Source organism: Myxine glutinosa, chromosome 7, assembly GCF_964187855.1.
Source record: "Myxine glutinosa chromosome 7, kmMyxGlut1.1, whole genome shotgun sequence".
Lineage (NCBI taxonomy): Eukaryota > Metazoa > Chordata > Myxini > Myxiniformes > Myxinidae > Myxine > Myxine glutinosa.
Window position 1 is genome coordinate 160428170 of NC_136267.1, and position 16825 is coordinate 160444994.

General features: G+C 44.9%; 1 protein-coding gene across 2 annotated transcripts in view; it reads left to right on the top strand.

Annotated features, from left to right (window-relative positions):
• The window catches only part of ARPC2 (actin related protein 2/3 complex subunit 2), a 104149-nt gene that overhangs the window by 23097 nt on the left and 64227 nt on the right, over positions 1 to 16825 (top strand). For both annotated transcript variants that reach the window (XM_068123479.2, XM_068123480.2), the window contains exons 5-6: positions 14453 to 14639; positions 14824 to 14917. In XM_068123479.2, the coding sequence (XP_067979580.1) occupies positions 14453 to 14639; positions 14824 to 14917 (281 nt within the window). The remainder of the gene's footprint in view (positions 1 to 14452; positions 14640 to 14823; positions 14918 to 16825) is intronic.

A 16825-nucleotide genomic window follows, 5' to 3' on the forward strand; every position in this document is an offset into this window, starting at 1 on the left:
ATACCCCCTTGCCCCTCCCCTCCAAATCTTCCCCATCACCCCTCCCCTCCAAATCTACCCCTTTGCCTCTCCCCTCCTAAACTCCCCCCACACACCTCCCCTCCGAGACTCTCCCTCGCTCCTCCCCTCCAACACTCCCCTCTCACCCCTCCTCCTCAAAGCATCCTCCCCGCTTCTTCCCCCTTCCAACTTTCACCTTCATCTCCCCCAACCTTCTGCCCGCACTTCCCCCTCCTCAAATAACACCTCACGATGCCTCACCCAATCACCATCAAACCTTTTGTCCGCCCCAGTCTACCCTTTCTCCAAGCTATTCTGAAATCTCTGACACACCTTCAACAGCTCTCCCTACCACTTCCTCCTCTTCCACATCTTACCCCCCCCCCCTCCTCCTGTTCTGTATCCGATGCTCCCCCGTCCTCTTCATCAACGGTATGGACCTCAAACCTCCTGGGCCTTCGCTCAAACTTGACTGATCTCTCCATACAGGTTGCTTCTGACAATCCAGACGTGATCTGCTTAGCTTAACAGAAACTTTCGTCCTTCATGATGTCTCTGATTCCTTGGTATCTCTCCCAGGTTACTCCCTCCTCCGGTATGATAGACCTGAGCCTCGTCCTGGAGGTGGGGTTGCTATCTTTATAAAAAAAACTCTCTTCCTCACTCCCCCTGCACTGCCCTCTCTCCACCTCACCCCCAGGAATACCTTTGGCTACGGCTTCCCCTTCGCTCCCACCTTTTGTTCATATGTGTGTTGTACCGTCCACCAAACAGTGATGACTCCATCTACATCTCGCTGTCTGATAATATGGACCAACTTCTATCTACCCATCCCAACTCTCTCTTCCTCATATGTGGTGATTTCAATTGTCACCACGCCAGTTGGCTGGGTGTGGGTACGTCTCTCACCAGCCATGGCTCTTCAGCAAAGGACTTCTGCGACTCACTGGGACTGACACAATCTGTCAATTTTCCGACCCGGATCTCAGTCAACGGAGCATCTTCTCTTCTGGACTTGGTTATGACTAACTTCCCTGAAAATGCCTGCTGCTCTTCTGCTCCAATCGGCTCATCTGATCATGTGCTTGTTAAAGAGGACATCTCTCTGACCATTCTCAGAGAGCCTCCTCAGCGTCGACGAGTCTGGCATTTTACTCAGGCCAACTGGCACGGTCTTCAAGCAACCATCAATCATCTGGACTGGCCTCCCATCTCTACCGCCTCTGACATCAACTCATCCTGGGAATTCTTCCAAAGTAAATTACTCTCTCTCATGCACAGATTTATCCCATCTCGTCTTCAGTTGTCATAGTACACAAAAAAAAAAAAAAAAAATACCCTTCCTCCAGTCCATGGTACACAGAATCTTGTGGTGAGGCTGTTGCCCAGAAACAACTTGCCTTCGTCTCCTGGAAAGCAAATCCAATGGAAGGAAATCTCATTTCCTTTCACAAAGCCCGAAACAAGTGTGTGTCCACCTTCAGGAGAGCCAGGAAACAATATCTCTCCGTTCTCAGGACAGAACTCTCTTATCTGTTTCCCTCTTCCAAATCCTGGTGGCGTCTGGTCAAATCTGTTTCTGGTGTTTGTTCCCCCTCCATCCCCTCCCTCACCTCAAACGGCTACACGGCTGACTCCGCACGTGAAAAAGCTGAATGTCTCAACTCTGTGTTTGCCTCTAAATCATGTGTCCCAAACCCATCCCTCTCTGTACCCACCGTACCCAATCTTACCCAGCTGCTCCTGGACTCTGTGTCCTTTCCTCCTGACAAGGTGGAAAAGTTTCTGTCAACCCTCGACTCTGATTCTGCAACTGGACCTGACGGCATCAGCCCACGGGTCCTAAAATCCTGTTCTTCCGCTCTTTCACTCCCTCTCTCTGTTCTCTTCACCCTCTCTTTTGCTCAAGGTCATCTGCCATCTGCTTGGAAATCAGCCAACATCACCGCTTTGCACAAAAAAGGTGCAAAAACAGATCCTAGCAACTACAGACCAATCAGCCTTCTCCCAATTATCAGCAAAGTCATGGAATCCATCATTGCTTCGGATATGAAATCTTTCCTCTTCTTCAATGGCTTGATCTCTGATCATCAATTTGGTTTCAGACCTGGTCACTCTACTCTGGACATGCTGCTTCTGCTTTCTCAACAATGGATGGAGGTCCTCAATGCCAAACAGGAAATTAGAGGTGTCTCCCTTGACATATCACATGCCTTCGATACGGTCTGGCACCCCGCTCTGCTCACCAAACCCTCCTCCTTTGGTATCCATGGAAATCTCCACGCATGGCTGGCGGACTTCCTCTCTAGTCTTAGTCAACGTGTGGCCCTGAATGGATTTCTCTCATCTCCTCTTCCTGTTCAGGCTGGAGTTCCCCAAGGCAGTGTTCTGGGCCCTGTGCTTTTTCTGGTCTTCATCAATGATCTCTCTGACTCTCTTGAAAATCCTCTCTATCTCTTTGCTGATGACTCTACTCTCTGTCACTCCATTCCTCATCCCTCAGATCGGCAGTCTGCAGCCTCCTCACTCTGCAGACCTGGACAAAATCAGACTGGGCAAAGAAGTGGAACATGTCTTTCAATCCTGACAAATCTCACACTCTTACGATGTCTCTCCGAAAAGACCGACTGGACAACCCTCCCATTCACTTTCTGAATAATCCTCTCCAAGAAGTTCTGTCACTCAAGCTTTTGGGTCTCACTATCTGCCATGATCTTTCCTGGGAAAACCACATTTCAAATCTGGCCTCCAAAGCCAGTCGCCGACTGGGCATCCTCCGTCGTGCGAAGTCCTTCCTTGCCATACCTGAGCTCCTCACCACATACAAGGCTATCCACAGCTCAATGGAATACTGCTCTCCCCTCTGGGCTGGTGCTCCTGCCTCACACCGAGCTCGTCTTCACGCTGTTGAAAGCAAAGTGTTCAGAATCATTGGAATCTCCCGCGATGAAGCTGATTCTGAGGGCCTTTCTCTCTCTCTCACCGCAGGCAGGTCGGGAGCCTTTATGTCTTCTACCGTCTCCTCTCCGGCCTTGCTCCCCCTTTTCTGTCTGTTCTCTGTCCCCCAAATATTCCTGCAGGATGCACAATATCTGCCAGCAACCCTCTTCTGGTGAAACTGCCAAAATCAAGACTCTTTGCTCACCTTAACTCTTTCATTCCTCTTTTCTCCTGCCTCTGGAACGAACTCCCACACTCTTCCCCCATCCAAAACCTTGATCTTTTCTACCCCCGTTAAAACACCCTAAATCCGCCTCTTTCAATCCCCAACTTCCATCCTGAAATTCCGAGAAGTGTTCATTTCCTTTATACCGTTTACCCCTCCCCCTTCCCCCAGCCCTCCCCCTTCCACAGATCTACCGCTGACCCTGTTGTTGTGCTTCCCTCTCCTCCCCTCTTGTCTCCCGCTCCCTTCATTGCATGTTTTATGTGTCTGTGGATGTTTTCATGTTCAATGTGTTGGCTCTCCTCGAGCCTCGATTCTGTATCCCCAAAAAAAAAAGTATAATAATGATGTAATAATGTGGGCGGAGGCATATCATTCGACGTCGTGACGTCGAAGAGTGTCGGTCTTGTTTCTTTCGTTTTTTGTTGCACTGGAGTGTATTTGCTGCTGCATTGATCCCTCTGCCTCGTTATTAATGCTGCTGTGTAACGTGAGGCTAACTTCGTACAAATTGATGACTGCTCTATTCTCAGTAGACATCCTGATCAAATGGGTATTTGGATATGTGGAATACTCATGAGCCTAGCCACATAAGAGAAGTTTCCTGACCTTTGGCTGGAATTTATTTTTCCATGTGCAATAAATATTTTGAATTTCTCATTGATGTGTAACAGAAGTCTATGAAGTCTGCCTCGTGAAGAGCTCATTGCTTTAACCAATTGAAAGTACCTGAGCAAAGTCTAATACTGCGTTCTTCCTTCTTAATCCTGGAGATACATGGAGAAGAGGAAGAAGTTGTTTCTTGTGTTTGTTCATCTGGAGAAAGCATTCGATAGGGTTCCACGCGAAGTATTGACATGGGCATTGAGGAAGTAAGGAGTGGAGGAATGGTTGATCAGAGTAGTGATGGCGATGTACAAAAGAGCGCGCACAGCTGTAAGGACGAAGGACGGGAACAGTGGTGAGTTTGAGGTGAAGGAGGGAGTGCATTAGGGGTCGGTACTAAGTCCACTACTATTTGTAGCTGTGATGGAGGTGCTTGCTCAGAACGTAAAGGAGGGTTTACCGTGGGAGTTGTTGTATGCAGATGATCTGGTGTTGATTCCGGAAAGTATGGATGGACTGAAGGAAAAGATGAACAAGTGGAAGGAATGTATGGAGACAAAAGGTCTGAAGGTGAATATCGCAAAGACGAAGTTGATGGCAAGTGGTAGAGCATGTGGTGAGGTGGAAAGAACTGGGAAGTGGCCATGTGCTGTGTGCAGGAAGTGTGTCGGAGTGAACTCCATTCAATGTACAATGTGCGCTGAGTGGGTTCATCAAAAATGTAGTGGTCTGAGAGGGTCATTAACCAGTGTGGCAGCTACATTCAAATGTAAGGTGTGCACAGAGGGAGCTGCAGATGGAGGAAATGTTGAGTTGGATCTTGGAGACGGCGTGAAGCTGGAATGTGTGAAAACATTTTGCTACCTCGGAGACATGCTGAATGGAGAAGGTGGATCAGACTCGGCAACGGTTGCTGGAGTGAGATGTGCATGGAAGAAGTTTCGTGAACTGAGTGGCGTGCTGACGAGGAGGGGAGTGTCGTTGAAGCCGAAGGGAAAGGTGTATGCTGCATGTGTGAGAAGTGTTACGATTTATGGGAGTGAGAGATGGGTAATGAACGTAGAGCAGCAACGAAGGCTGGAAAGGGTGGAAATGCGAATGGTTCGACGGATTTGCGGAGTATCGTTGAGAGAAAGGAAAACAAATGATGAATTGCGAAAGATGATGGGAATAGAGCCTGTGATTGATGCTGTGAAGAGGAACAGGTTGAGATGGTTTGGTCATGTGTTGAGGAAGGATGAAAGTGACTGGTTGAGAAGAGTGATGGAAATGAATGTAGAAGGAGGTCGAGGATGGGGGAAGACCAAGAAAGACTTGGCTAAAGATGGTGGCAGAAGAAATGCGGGCAAAGGGGTTTAACAAGGAGAGATGCAGAAAATAGGGCAAAATGGAGAAGATTGTCATGGGGACCGCAAGGTTAACCCCCGCTCTCGCAGGGAAAATGGCCTTGAAATGCATGTTGTTGTTGTTCCTTCTTCATCCTCCAAATTATAAAGTCTATGCTCATCTGTGTCTGTGGTATTCCTCTTTTCCCACCTGAGACTGATTTCCTGAGTCCTTCCCGACAGGATTTCCAGTCTGCTGCACATTAGCATCTCGATATCTCTGTGATATCTCACATTGAGTTTTTCTCCACCCTCTGTCTGTGCACTTCAAGAAGAACATTTGTGCGTGTACCTCGAGGGAAACCAAGATGGAACATTGTTTGTTCCAGTCCAGAGACCGGTAGCACGAGAGGCACCGCTGCGCAAAATTCAAAATGGGAAGCAAAATGTGATGGAGGAATATGTGCAGCCCTATCGAGCCGGTGCGGCAGAGACAGGAAAGAGTGGAATTCGAGCAATGCCTGCGTTGAGGAAGAATAAAGCAGAGTGACCTTACCAACCTTCGATGGTTTGGTAGCGGGTGACTAACTTGGCTGTGGGGGAAATTATCTCGACAACCATGCCAGGCTCCAGTAGTGTTCAGGTTGACTATCTGAGGTCCTTTCAGAGAGAAGGGAGAATTCTTCCATTGCACTGAAGGTTAAATTCGTGTCATTGATTAAAAAAGGGTTGTACAAACAAACACCCACATGATCAGCTAGGAATGCCCAACAGGCCAACCCACTTAATTGGTATGAGGAATACTAAATTATTTGACTTCCATATTGTTTAAGAATGTAAAAACTTGATCTCGAATCAGTCAGTCAAGGGTTTCCCCAGCTTTTTCCCTCTGGTACCTAGTGGTGTTCATTTGCTTTGTACCGTTTACTCCTCCGTCCTCCCCCCCAGCCCTCCCCCTTCCACAGATCTACCGGCGTCCCTGTTCTCTTCTGTTGTTGTGCTTGTGTGCTTCCTTATGTTTTTCATGTTCAATGTGCTAGCTTTTACACGAGCCTCGATTCTGTGTACAAAAAAAAGCAGCGTCTTTGAAGAGCAAATTATATGGCTGTGGTCCATATGTCTTGTTACACTATGCTCACAAATAATAAAATAAACTATTCTGTCACTTGTGCTCACGAAGTTTGTTTGTGTTGTGAATGAAAAGTGTAGTACATACATAGTTTTCAGCGATGGAATAGATTTCAGTGGGGATAAAAAATAAGTGTGATTAACAAGACATTTGGGCCACTCTGTGCATTTGTTTTTTATGCATTGTGGGACACAAGCCAATGCAACCTCCCTGCGAGCACCTAATGAGGGAGGGATGCCCTGTAGCATTCCATTGTGTTCGGGTTACCAAGACCCTGCAACCGTTTGTTATTGCCTGGGCATCTCCCACACCACATCTCATTGCAGACGTGTTGTTTCTTGTTTGACATTTTTGATCCCATCCAATCGCTGACTGGTGATCAACAAGGGGTGTGTGTGTGTGTGTGTGTGTGTGTGTGTGTGTGTGTGTGTGTGTGTGTGTGTGTGTGTGTGTGTGTGTGTGTGTGTGTGTGTGTGTGTGTGTGTGTGTGTGTGTGTGTGTGTGTGTGTGTGTGTGTGTGTGTGTGTGTGTGTGTGTGTGTGTGTGTGTGTGTGTGTGTGTGTGTGTGTGTGTGAGAGTGCGAGTGTGTACGTGAGTATGTGCGGTCATGTTTGCCTGTTTTGTGGTTTCGGAATAAACCCATGTGTTCCGTTCAGCGAAACGTCTCGCAGCGTTCCATCACGCATGCGCATAACCAACATTTTCGGCTGCCGCCTCGGGAGTAAAAAACACTTTCGGCAATCCGTCACCAGTGATTTTAATCACTGGCGACACGACAATATATATATATATATATATATATATATATATATATATATATATATATATATATATATATATATATATATATCTGTATATATATATATATATATATATATATATATATATTGCATCATACCAACAGCGAGGTAGAGAGACGCTTGGGGGAAGAATGAGATTAAATGGGGGAGGAGGAATGGGGTGAACAAGCTCTCGACACAAGGTCAAAGGCAGGAGCAAGAAGAAGAAGAGAAAAAAATTATATGTACCAAACAGAAAGAAGGGTGATGAAGAGAGGGGAAAACACAATAACTTGGCAAGAAAAGTGTAAGCTTTGGGATGGTTAATGAGGGTAGAAAAGGTCATGAGTGGTGAACAACCATTTTGAAGCCCTGAAGGGAAGGATGGAATTTAAGAGACTGCGGAAAGTGTTTTCACAGTTGAGAAAATTTATATATATGTTGATACGAGCAGAGCCGGGCCATCCTTCCAGTAGAAATGTTGAAAGGCGGCACGGTAGCAGGATAGCAAACGACAGACTGGCAACTTGTCACGCTGCCATGATGTGAGAGATTATTGGGAAAATAACTATTTATTTTGTGAGCAGAGGGGGGGAGGGGGGGGGGGGTAAGTGAAAGCACGCATCATGGAGGAGTTTTTACCCAAATTAAATGTAATCGAAGGCCTGGGACATTTGTTCATCACAGGTGGTACATTTACACCCATGCTTTAGTTGTTTTTATTTTTACTGTCCATACTGATGCCAATCGCATGCTTTTATCGCCATGGAATTGCAAATGTTTTGCCAAACAAATTTCATTCACTTATCAAATGTCACTTCAGCATGAAGTTATTTCTACCACACCTCCAACCTTGATTTTTATCGAGCCACGGAATGTCTCCATTATAACATTCTCCGGGTGGTGTGTGAGCTCACCGCTGAACATTATTATGCCTGAACCAGAAACGGTTCTCCTTGGATGAAAAAGGTGTGCCTTACCTGCCTGCGATCACCAAACCTTAACCAACAAATTGCCGAATCCATTTTTGTTTGATTATCTCTGTTAATAAGTGCTAAAATGTCGTTTTCGGCTGTTGTAAAGAAATCCGAGGTAGGAATGGAGTTTGAGAATCTACTGTTCTTGAACAGTTGGAATGAAGAAACTTGTCATGCTGCTTAAGGTTAGCGTCCATCTGCATCGGCAGACAGGTAGAATGATGGATAGAATGAGCAGGTATGCGAACCACCAGGGGAAGGAAGGAGTAGCTGATGTTTCGGGTGTTTTCAATTTTAAAAGTCCGAAGAGTTAACACCCGAATTGTCAGCTTCTCCTTGCTTCCTGCACAGTTAGTTGGTCATTGTCACCGGTCATCTTCTACAATAGCAGTGCGACTGATTATATCTACCAAGATGTACAATGAACTGTAAGGTACGCCATATATATATATATATATATATATATATATATATATATATATATATATATATTGGGGAGAACAAGTATTTGATACACTGCCGATTTTGCAGGTTTTCCCACTTACAAAGCACGTAAAGGTCTGTAATTTTTATCATAGGTACACTTCAACTGTGGAAGACGGAATCTAAAACAAAAATCCTGAAAATCACATTGTATGATTTTTAAGTAATTAATTTGCATTTTATTGCATGAAATAAGTATTTGATCACCTACCAACCAGTAAGAATTCCGGCTCTCACAGACCTGTTAGTTTTTTCATTAAGAAGCCCTCCCATTCTCCACTCATTACCTGTATTAACTGCACCTGTTTGAACTCGTTATCTGCATAAAAGACGTCTCCAGACCGTCTCCGACCACAAAGACCGCAAAGACCGACCGCAAAGCCGTCTCCAGACCTGTCCACACTCAATCAATCAGACTCCAACCTCTCCACAATGGGCAAGACCAGAGAGCTGTCTAAGGACATCAGGGACAAATTTGTAGACCTGCACAAGGCTGGGATGGGCTACAGGACAATAGGCAAGCAGCTTGGTGAGAAGGCAACAACTGTTGGCGCAATTATTAGAAAATGGAAGAAGGTCAAGATGACAGTCAATCTCCCTCGGTCTGGGGCTCCATGCAAGATCTCACCTCGTGGAGCCTCAATGATCATGAGAAAGGTGAGGGATCAGCCCAGAACTACACGGCAGGACCTGGTCAATGACCTGAAGAGAGCTGGGACCACAGTATCAAAGAAAACCATAAGTAACACACTACGCCGTCATGGATTAAAATCCTGCAGCGCACGCAAGGTCCCTCTGCTCAAGCCAGCGCATGTCCAGGCCCGTCTGAAGTTTGCCAATGACCATCTGGATGATCCAGAGGAGGAATGGGAGAAGGTCATGTGGTCTGATGAGACCAAAATATAGCTTTTTGGTTTAAACTCCACTCGCCGTGTTTGGAGGAAGAAGAAGGATGAGTACAACCCCAAGAACACCATCCCAACCGTGAAGCATGGAGGTGGAAACATCATTCTTTGGGGATGCTTTTCTGCAAAGGGGACAGGACGACTGCACCGTATTGAGGGGAGGATGGATGGGGCCATGTATCGCGAGATCTTGGCCAACAATCTCCTTCCCTCAATAAGAGCATTGAAGATGGGGCGTGGCTGGGTCTTCCAGCATGACAACGACCCGAAACACACAGCCAGGGCAACTAAGGAGTGGCTCCGTACGAAGCATCTCAAGGTCCTGGAGTGGCCTAGCCAGTCTCCAGACCTGAACCCAATAGAAAATCTTTGGAGGGAGCTGAAAGTCTGTGTTGCGCAGCGACAGCCCCGAAACCTGAAGGATCTGGTGAAGATCTGTATGGAGGAGTGGGCCAAAATCCCTGCTGCAGTGTGTGCAAACCTGGTTAAGAACTACAGGAAACGTCTGATCTCTGTAATTGCAAACAAAGGTTTCTGTACCAAATATTAAGTTCTGTTTTTCTGATGTATCAAATACTTATTTCATGCAATAAAATGCAAATTAATTACTTAAAAATCATACAATGTGATTTTCAGGATTTTTGTTTTAGATTCCGTCTTCCACAGTTGAAGTGTACCTATGATAAAAATTACAGACCTTGACGTGCTTTGTAAGTGGGAAAACCTGCAAAATCGGCAGTGTATCAAATACTTGTTCTCCCCACTGTATATATATATATATATATATATATATATATATATATATATATATATATATATATATATATATATATATATATATATATATATATACATATATATATATATACACACATCGCCAGCGTGCGGACACGTGACGTATTTTACACTTTATCTGACCAAATGACTGTTCACCACCATCTCTTATCTTCCCCCATCCAAAACCTTGATCTTTTCTACCCCCGCTAATTTCACCCCAAATCCACTTTTTTGAAATACCAACTTCTGTCCTGGAAGTCCTTGGTGTTCTTGTGTTTTATACTTCTCCCACGTCCCCGTCCTCCCCCCCCCCCCCCCCCCCCCGCTCCCATGCCTCCTCCCCCCAAGCCCTCTCCCTCCTACAGATCTCCCGATGTCTCTGCCCTCAAATGTTGTGTTTATGTGCTTCCCCTTCTCTCCCCATCTTGTCTACCACTCCCCTTTTTATTGTCCCCCGTCACACAGCGGAGCGAAAGGGGGACTATGGCTTTCCCCTCCGTCCGTGTGTCTGTCCGTCCGTCCGTGCGGACGTGCATGCGTAAGCGAAGGACCGCATTCGAATTTGGTGTGTGGGTGCAACCCACGTCAAAATCCAAGATGGCCGCCACCATGTATGTCTGATGCCATGTATGTCTGAACCTTGTAACCTGCATATCTTGAAAAATAAGCGAAGTACCAACTTCTAATCTGGTGTGTGGGTGTATCTAGGCACAAGCAAGAACGCTATTGAAAATTGGGTCGCCACGTCAAAATCCAAGATGGCCACCGCCATGTATATGTCTGAACCTTGTGAGCGAAATAACTCGAAAAAGAAGCGAAGTACCAACTTCTAATCTGGTGTGTGCGTGTATCTCGGCACAAGCAAGAAGGCTGTTTAAAATTGTGTCGCCACGTCAAAATCCAAGATGGCCGCCGCCATGTATGTCTGATGCCATGTATGTCTGAACCTTGTAACCTGCATATCTTGAAAAATAAGCGAAGTACCATCTTATAATCTGGTGTGTGGGTGTATCTAGGCATAAGAAAGAACGCTATTCAAAATTGGGTCGCCACGTCAAAATCCAAGATGGCCGCCGCCATGTATGTCTGAACCTTGTGAGATGAATATCTTGAAAAATAAGCGAAGTAGCAACTTCTAATTTGGTGCGTGGGTGTACCTCGGCATAAGGATGAACGCTGTTGAAAATTGGGTCGTCACGTCAAAATCCAAGATGGCCGCCACCATATATATGTCTGAAACTTGTGAGCGAAATATCTCGAACAATAAGCGAAGTACCAACGTCTAATGTGGTGTGTGGGTGTATCTATTGGGTCGCCACGTCAAAATCCAAGATGGCCACCGCCATGTATGTCCGAACCTTGTGAGATGAATATCTTGAAAAATAAGCGAAGTACCAACTTCTAATCTGGTGTGTGGGTGTATCTCGCCATAAGGAAGAACGCTATTGAAAATTGGGTCGCCACGTCAAAATCCAAGATGGCCGCCACCATATATATGTCTAACCTTGTGAGCGAAATATCTTGAAAAATAAGCGAAGGACCAACTTCTAATCTGGTGTGTGGGTGTATCTAGGCATAAGGAAGAACGCTATTGAACATTGGGTCGCCACGTCAAAATCCAAGATGGCCGCCACCATATATATGTCTGAACCTTGTGAGATGAATATCTTGAAAGATAAGCGAAGTACCAACTTCTAATTTGGTGTGTGGGTGTATCTCGGCATAAGGAAGACCGCTATTGTAAATTGGGTTGCCACGTCAAAATCCAAGATGGCCGCCACCATATATATGTCTGAACCTTGTGAGCGAAATATCTTGAAAAATAAGCGAAGTACCTTCTGGTGTGTGGGTGTATCTCGGCATAAGGAAGAACGCTATTGAAAATTGGGTCGCCACGTCAAAATCCAAGATGGCTGCCTCCACGTATGTGAGCGAAATATCATATCATAGCATGTTTTCTGCGTGTTCCACTTTGTCAACTCACATCACTTCCCCGATGGGGGACCTAGGCGTAACGCTTGTATACTTTGTTTGTCTGTTTGATTTGTTTGTGTGATAAATGTTAGCTCTTTCACGAGCTTTGATTCTGCAAAAAAAACCAAAAAAAAAAACTTTCAACAATCCCTCTGTTTTTGTTTATTTATTAACATAAAATTCCACATCACGACTAACAGAGTTGGCGGCAGAAAGGGCATCCGGCCGTAAAACATTGCTTCAAAAAGGGGACCACGGTGCCCAAAAAAGGCCAACCCCCTGCTCTGCGGGGAAAAATGGCCTCCAAAGGTGGTTTTATAAAATTTCACATCAACCATCAACTACCATTGTGAATGTTCCATTAATATCTGATAAAATTTGGTTGACTCTCCACACGCTCCCTAACTCCCTCACCTCCCCATCCCTACCCAGTGACATCATTGCAGTAAAAAAAAAAATTCCTATCTTTTTTTCCATCCAGCATTGAATGCACTACATGTTGGACAGTTTTTATTCGAGTCATCGTCTGCACTCTTCCAGTGACGCTGTAGCAACGTTATTCAATGCCAAACGTTTCATGGCGTTACCTCTGTGCCAAAAAAAAAAAAATTGCTTTGTTATTACTATTACTTGCTTTGTTATTTGTTCTGATTCATCTTAAGTAGATGTTCATATTGATATTAATGCCAATGTTGTAAAATATTCAGCAGTTGTCGTCTTCGATGACTTGTGCTCTTTTCAAAATAACTTCTGAATGACGTTGAACATGTGCATCTAATGGTGTCTGCAAACCATCTTTTAATAGATAGTCGTACGAAGTACGTATAGTGTTACCGCATGATGAATATTCTCATTGGATGTGAAAGGATGTCCTGTTGAGCTTTGACTTCAACATCAAGAACGGTGATAAGTCACATCCGAGTGCGACTGTGGGATTGGAGATTATGTGGTAACACTCCTCTCATCCAGGATAATATTTGCAATATGCCAAAGTTCAAACTACTGTACTCGATTTGGAAATGCCATTCAGATTCTTCACCACCCAAAACTTTCTGCATAGCTAAGTGAGGCAGGAAGATGGTGCTGCTCGTTTTTTGGGGCCTGCAGAGCTATCCTTACTATGCACTTTCTGGATCTGAGATCTCAGAAGAAAACTGCGCTCAGAAATCCACAGAGCACGGTGAAGCTGCACAATGACTCAATAAATAATGTTGAGACACCATATTGGGGCAGAAATGTTTCCACACTCATGATATTCCCATGATTATTCCCAAAGTTGAAGCTCAGACGAAGTCAGTTGAATTGTGATGAGGTTGCTATCACAGGTGAAACGTCATCAAGGGCATGTTTAAACGGATATATCAAACGTTAAAAAGTCCCACAAGGTTCGGATATCTCTCGATTCAACGATATGAGCAGCATCACCAGCCGAGTTCACTTAGCTGTCTGGAATTTCTGCGTGTGGGAGACCAATTTCCAAACAGAGAACAGTACAGTAGATTAAACTTTGTCACATTGCAACTGCTCGTCTGGAGGGAATCGACCACTCAAAACGGGGGAATCTACTATGGGTGAATATGAGAGCAATGTACCACTTCCACCCTCCCTGCTCGCTCAGTCCATTCTGACTTGTTGCTCCTGATGTTGACATCCAAGTTCAAAGGAGACGGTTTCACTTATAATGAGAATGTTCAGCATGCTGTGACAACTCAATTTTGTACTTTTTATTGTCATGGGATCTACGGTCATGGAGGAGCGAAATGACAGAGGCATTGGAGAGGGATGAGATGAGGATTGAGTCAAGTAAGATTAGTGGAGGTAGTATAAATCTTAGGTATGGATGAAAGTACAAGTGTGAATGTGAGATATAGGAGTGATTCAAAGCAAAAGTTAAAGTTCTTGATTTCACATCACCTGTCACTGCTAATGTTAAGTGAATTGCAAAACAAATGTCGACTACACATAGTGTGGTGCTTCCATCGTGTATTGTTTTTTGGTTTTTATCCTCTAAAAGGGTTAATTAAATTTCAAATTGATGAAAACCATAGTAGTCACAATATTTGATTATTCTTCTGAATTTTCTGACGATGGTTGCCATTTTGAGATTTCAGAACTTTTTGAACACGGTGTCCCAACTACGCTCATGCTTTTATTTGTGCCCTTCAAACGACATTTTGAGATGTTTTTTTTTAATTATTAATATTTCTGCCTTCAAGAAAATGGCTCATCCTCATTCTGCAAAATTGTTTGCGAAATAAAATTATACTGTTTACCAAGTGTAATGCTGCGATTTATGCCCCAGATAAATGTTGGAGCTGCTTGTGCCGGCAGGATTTAACATATCTCTGATCTATGACTTGGAAAACATCCCACAAGACAAAGATACCGTGATCGCCAAGGCCAGCCTGCTCAAGCGCTTCTGCTTTGCCTCCGTCTTTGAGAAATACTTTGAGTTCCAGGAAAAAGGCATGGAGGGGGAGAAGCGTGCTGTCATCCATTATCGTAACGATGAGACTATGTGAGTGACCGCATCTCATGAACTCTCGGATTTTGCCTTCTGCTGCATTAATGCTCATTAAGAGCTGAAAGGATGCTGTTTGTAACTTGTTTGGTGTGAACTGCTCTTTTTAAAGTTGGGAATATTCCATTGTATTAGAATGTTTTGGAATAAAACTACGCTCTCCCCCAACCCGTATCTACAGGTATGTGGAGGCAAAAAAAGACCGTGTTACAGTGGTATTCAGTACTGTATTCAAGGATGATGATGACGTCGTCATCGGCAAGGTCTTCATGCAGGTGAGTTGTGCCAAGCTCTTATCGTTAAGCTGATGTTGCTGTGCCCACTCATTTATAGAGTTAAAAGAAAACGTGGTTTCTTGTGACCGATAACAAGGCAGTGTTTGAAAACCAGAAATAAAATGTAACTCCCTTTGGACAAAAACCATGAACTTTTACAACTTCGGTCTTGAATTGCCACAATTATTCTGACCTGGTGGGGTTAGCCTGGGAAAGTGTTTGCTCGAGCCTTTCACAAACCATCCAGCCCGGCCTGATATTCGACTGGGTAGGTTTGGGCTGGAATTTGTGACTTATCCATGGTGCTGGTGATAGCTCGCCTACTCTGCACAAAGGACACAGTGGGATCTTTAACATCCACCAACTCATGCCGGCAGATGGGACGTCCATCTGAGGTGAGTTTGTCTCTTGGAGGAATGGTACACACATTGATGCCTTGCACTGTTGAACGCTTATTAGCCTGAAATTTTGATTGAACTCAAAACATTTGTGTTTTCTCCAACGATGTGTATTCCATCGATGTTAAACTTTGGGAAAACAATGAGTGCATCGAGAGAATGGTGGCAGTATGAAGGTGCCAGAAGTGGGGGAGAGATGAAACTACTATATATCTCTGCATGAAAAGCAGATAAGCACCATCGCCAATATTAAGAGGGGGGAGGGAGGACTATGTGGACGTGGATGAGAAGGTTGGGTGGAGGTTTTCCATTTTCCTGCCACCATATTAAAACCACCTTTAGAGGCCATTTTTCCCCGCAAAGCGGGGGTTGGCCTTTTTCGGGAACCGTGGTTGTTGTTGTTTTTTGGTCCCCTTTTTGAAGCAATGTTTTACGGCCGGATGCCCTTCCTGACACCAACCCTTTTTGCCACCTTTAACGACAAACAGGGAATTACCAGTGAACTGGTACTCAATTAGCCGACCTCGGAAGGATGACAGGCTGAGTCAACCCCCCTGGCGTTAATTCAGCGATCGACCGGGATTCAAACCCAGGATCCTCGGATCCTAAGCCGGCACCCTAGCCGCGAGCCCAACACCAGGGTCAATTGAGCATAATAGGTAGCAGGCATTTGGAACCATTTACCATTCTCATGAGTTATCTGGTGTTTCAGTGGATCCCTAGCAATCTAATTGATTCTACAAAGAATGCTGTTCTGGTGCAGTGCCTCCAAGGCATGTTGCATTTTTCCTCCTGTCATTCTTCAGAGAGGAGGGGAATCCAGCATTCCTTTCTGCAATCAAATGTACCTGGTTTAATGGTTTCATTTACAATGGTATTAGTTCAGGCCATTTCCTTGCTGAGAAAGACCCTTCTAAGAAATTGAGGTACTGGTAATAATTAGGTAATTGAGCAAGAAGACAGGTGACTAACTGCAAGTTGAGCGAAAAGAGATGCAAACTGTGTGCAAATTAATAACATAAGCCGCTGGGGATTTTAACCACGCAAATCTCGTCAGTTCTCCCTAAATTCCATCAATATGTTAACTTTGCAACTCGAGGGGTGAACACTTTGGACCTAGTTTACACGAACATTCGCGATGTATACAAGGCTGTACCCCGCCCCCACCGTGGCTACTCAGACCACATCTCTCTTGTGCTAATCCCAGCGTACAGACCATTGCTTTAAAGTTTAAACGTAGCAAGCCGGTTCTGAAACAGATCAGAGTGTGGCCAGTAGGAGCTACCTCAGCATTACAGGACTGTTACATCAGTAAGGATACCAGTGACATTACAGGTCGATCACACAGATTGGAGTATGTTCAAGGAGGCTGCTACCCATGATCATCTCACTAACTTGGAGGAGTATGCGGCATCTGTGACTGGTTACATCAGTAAGCGTATTGATGACGTCACTGTCTCCTAGTCCATCATTACACGAGCCAACCAGAAGCCATGTATGTTTACAGAGG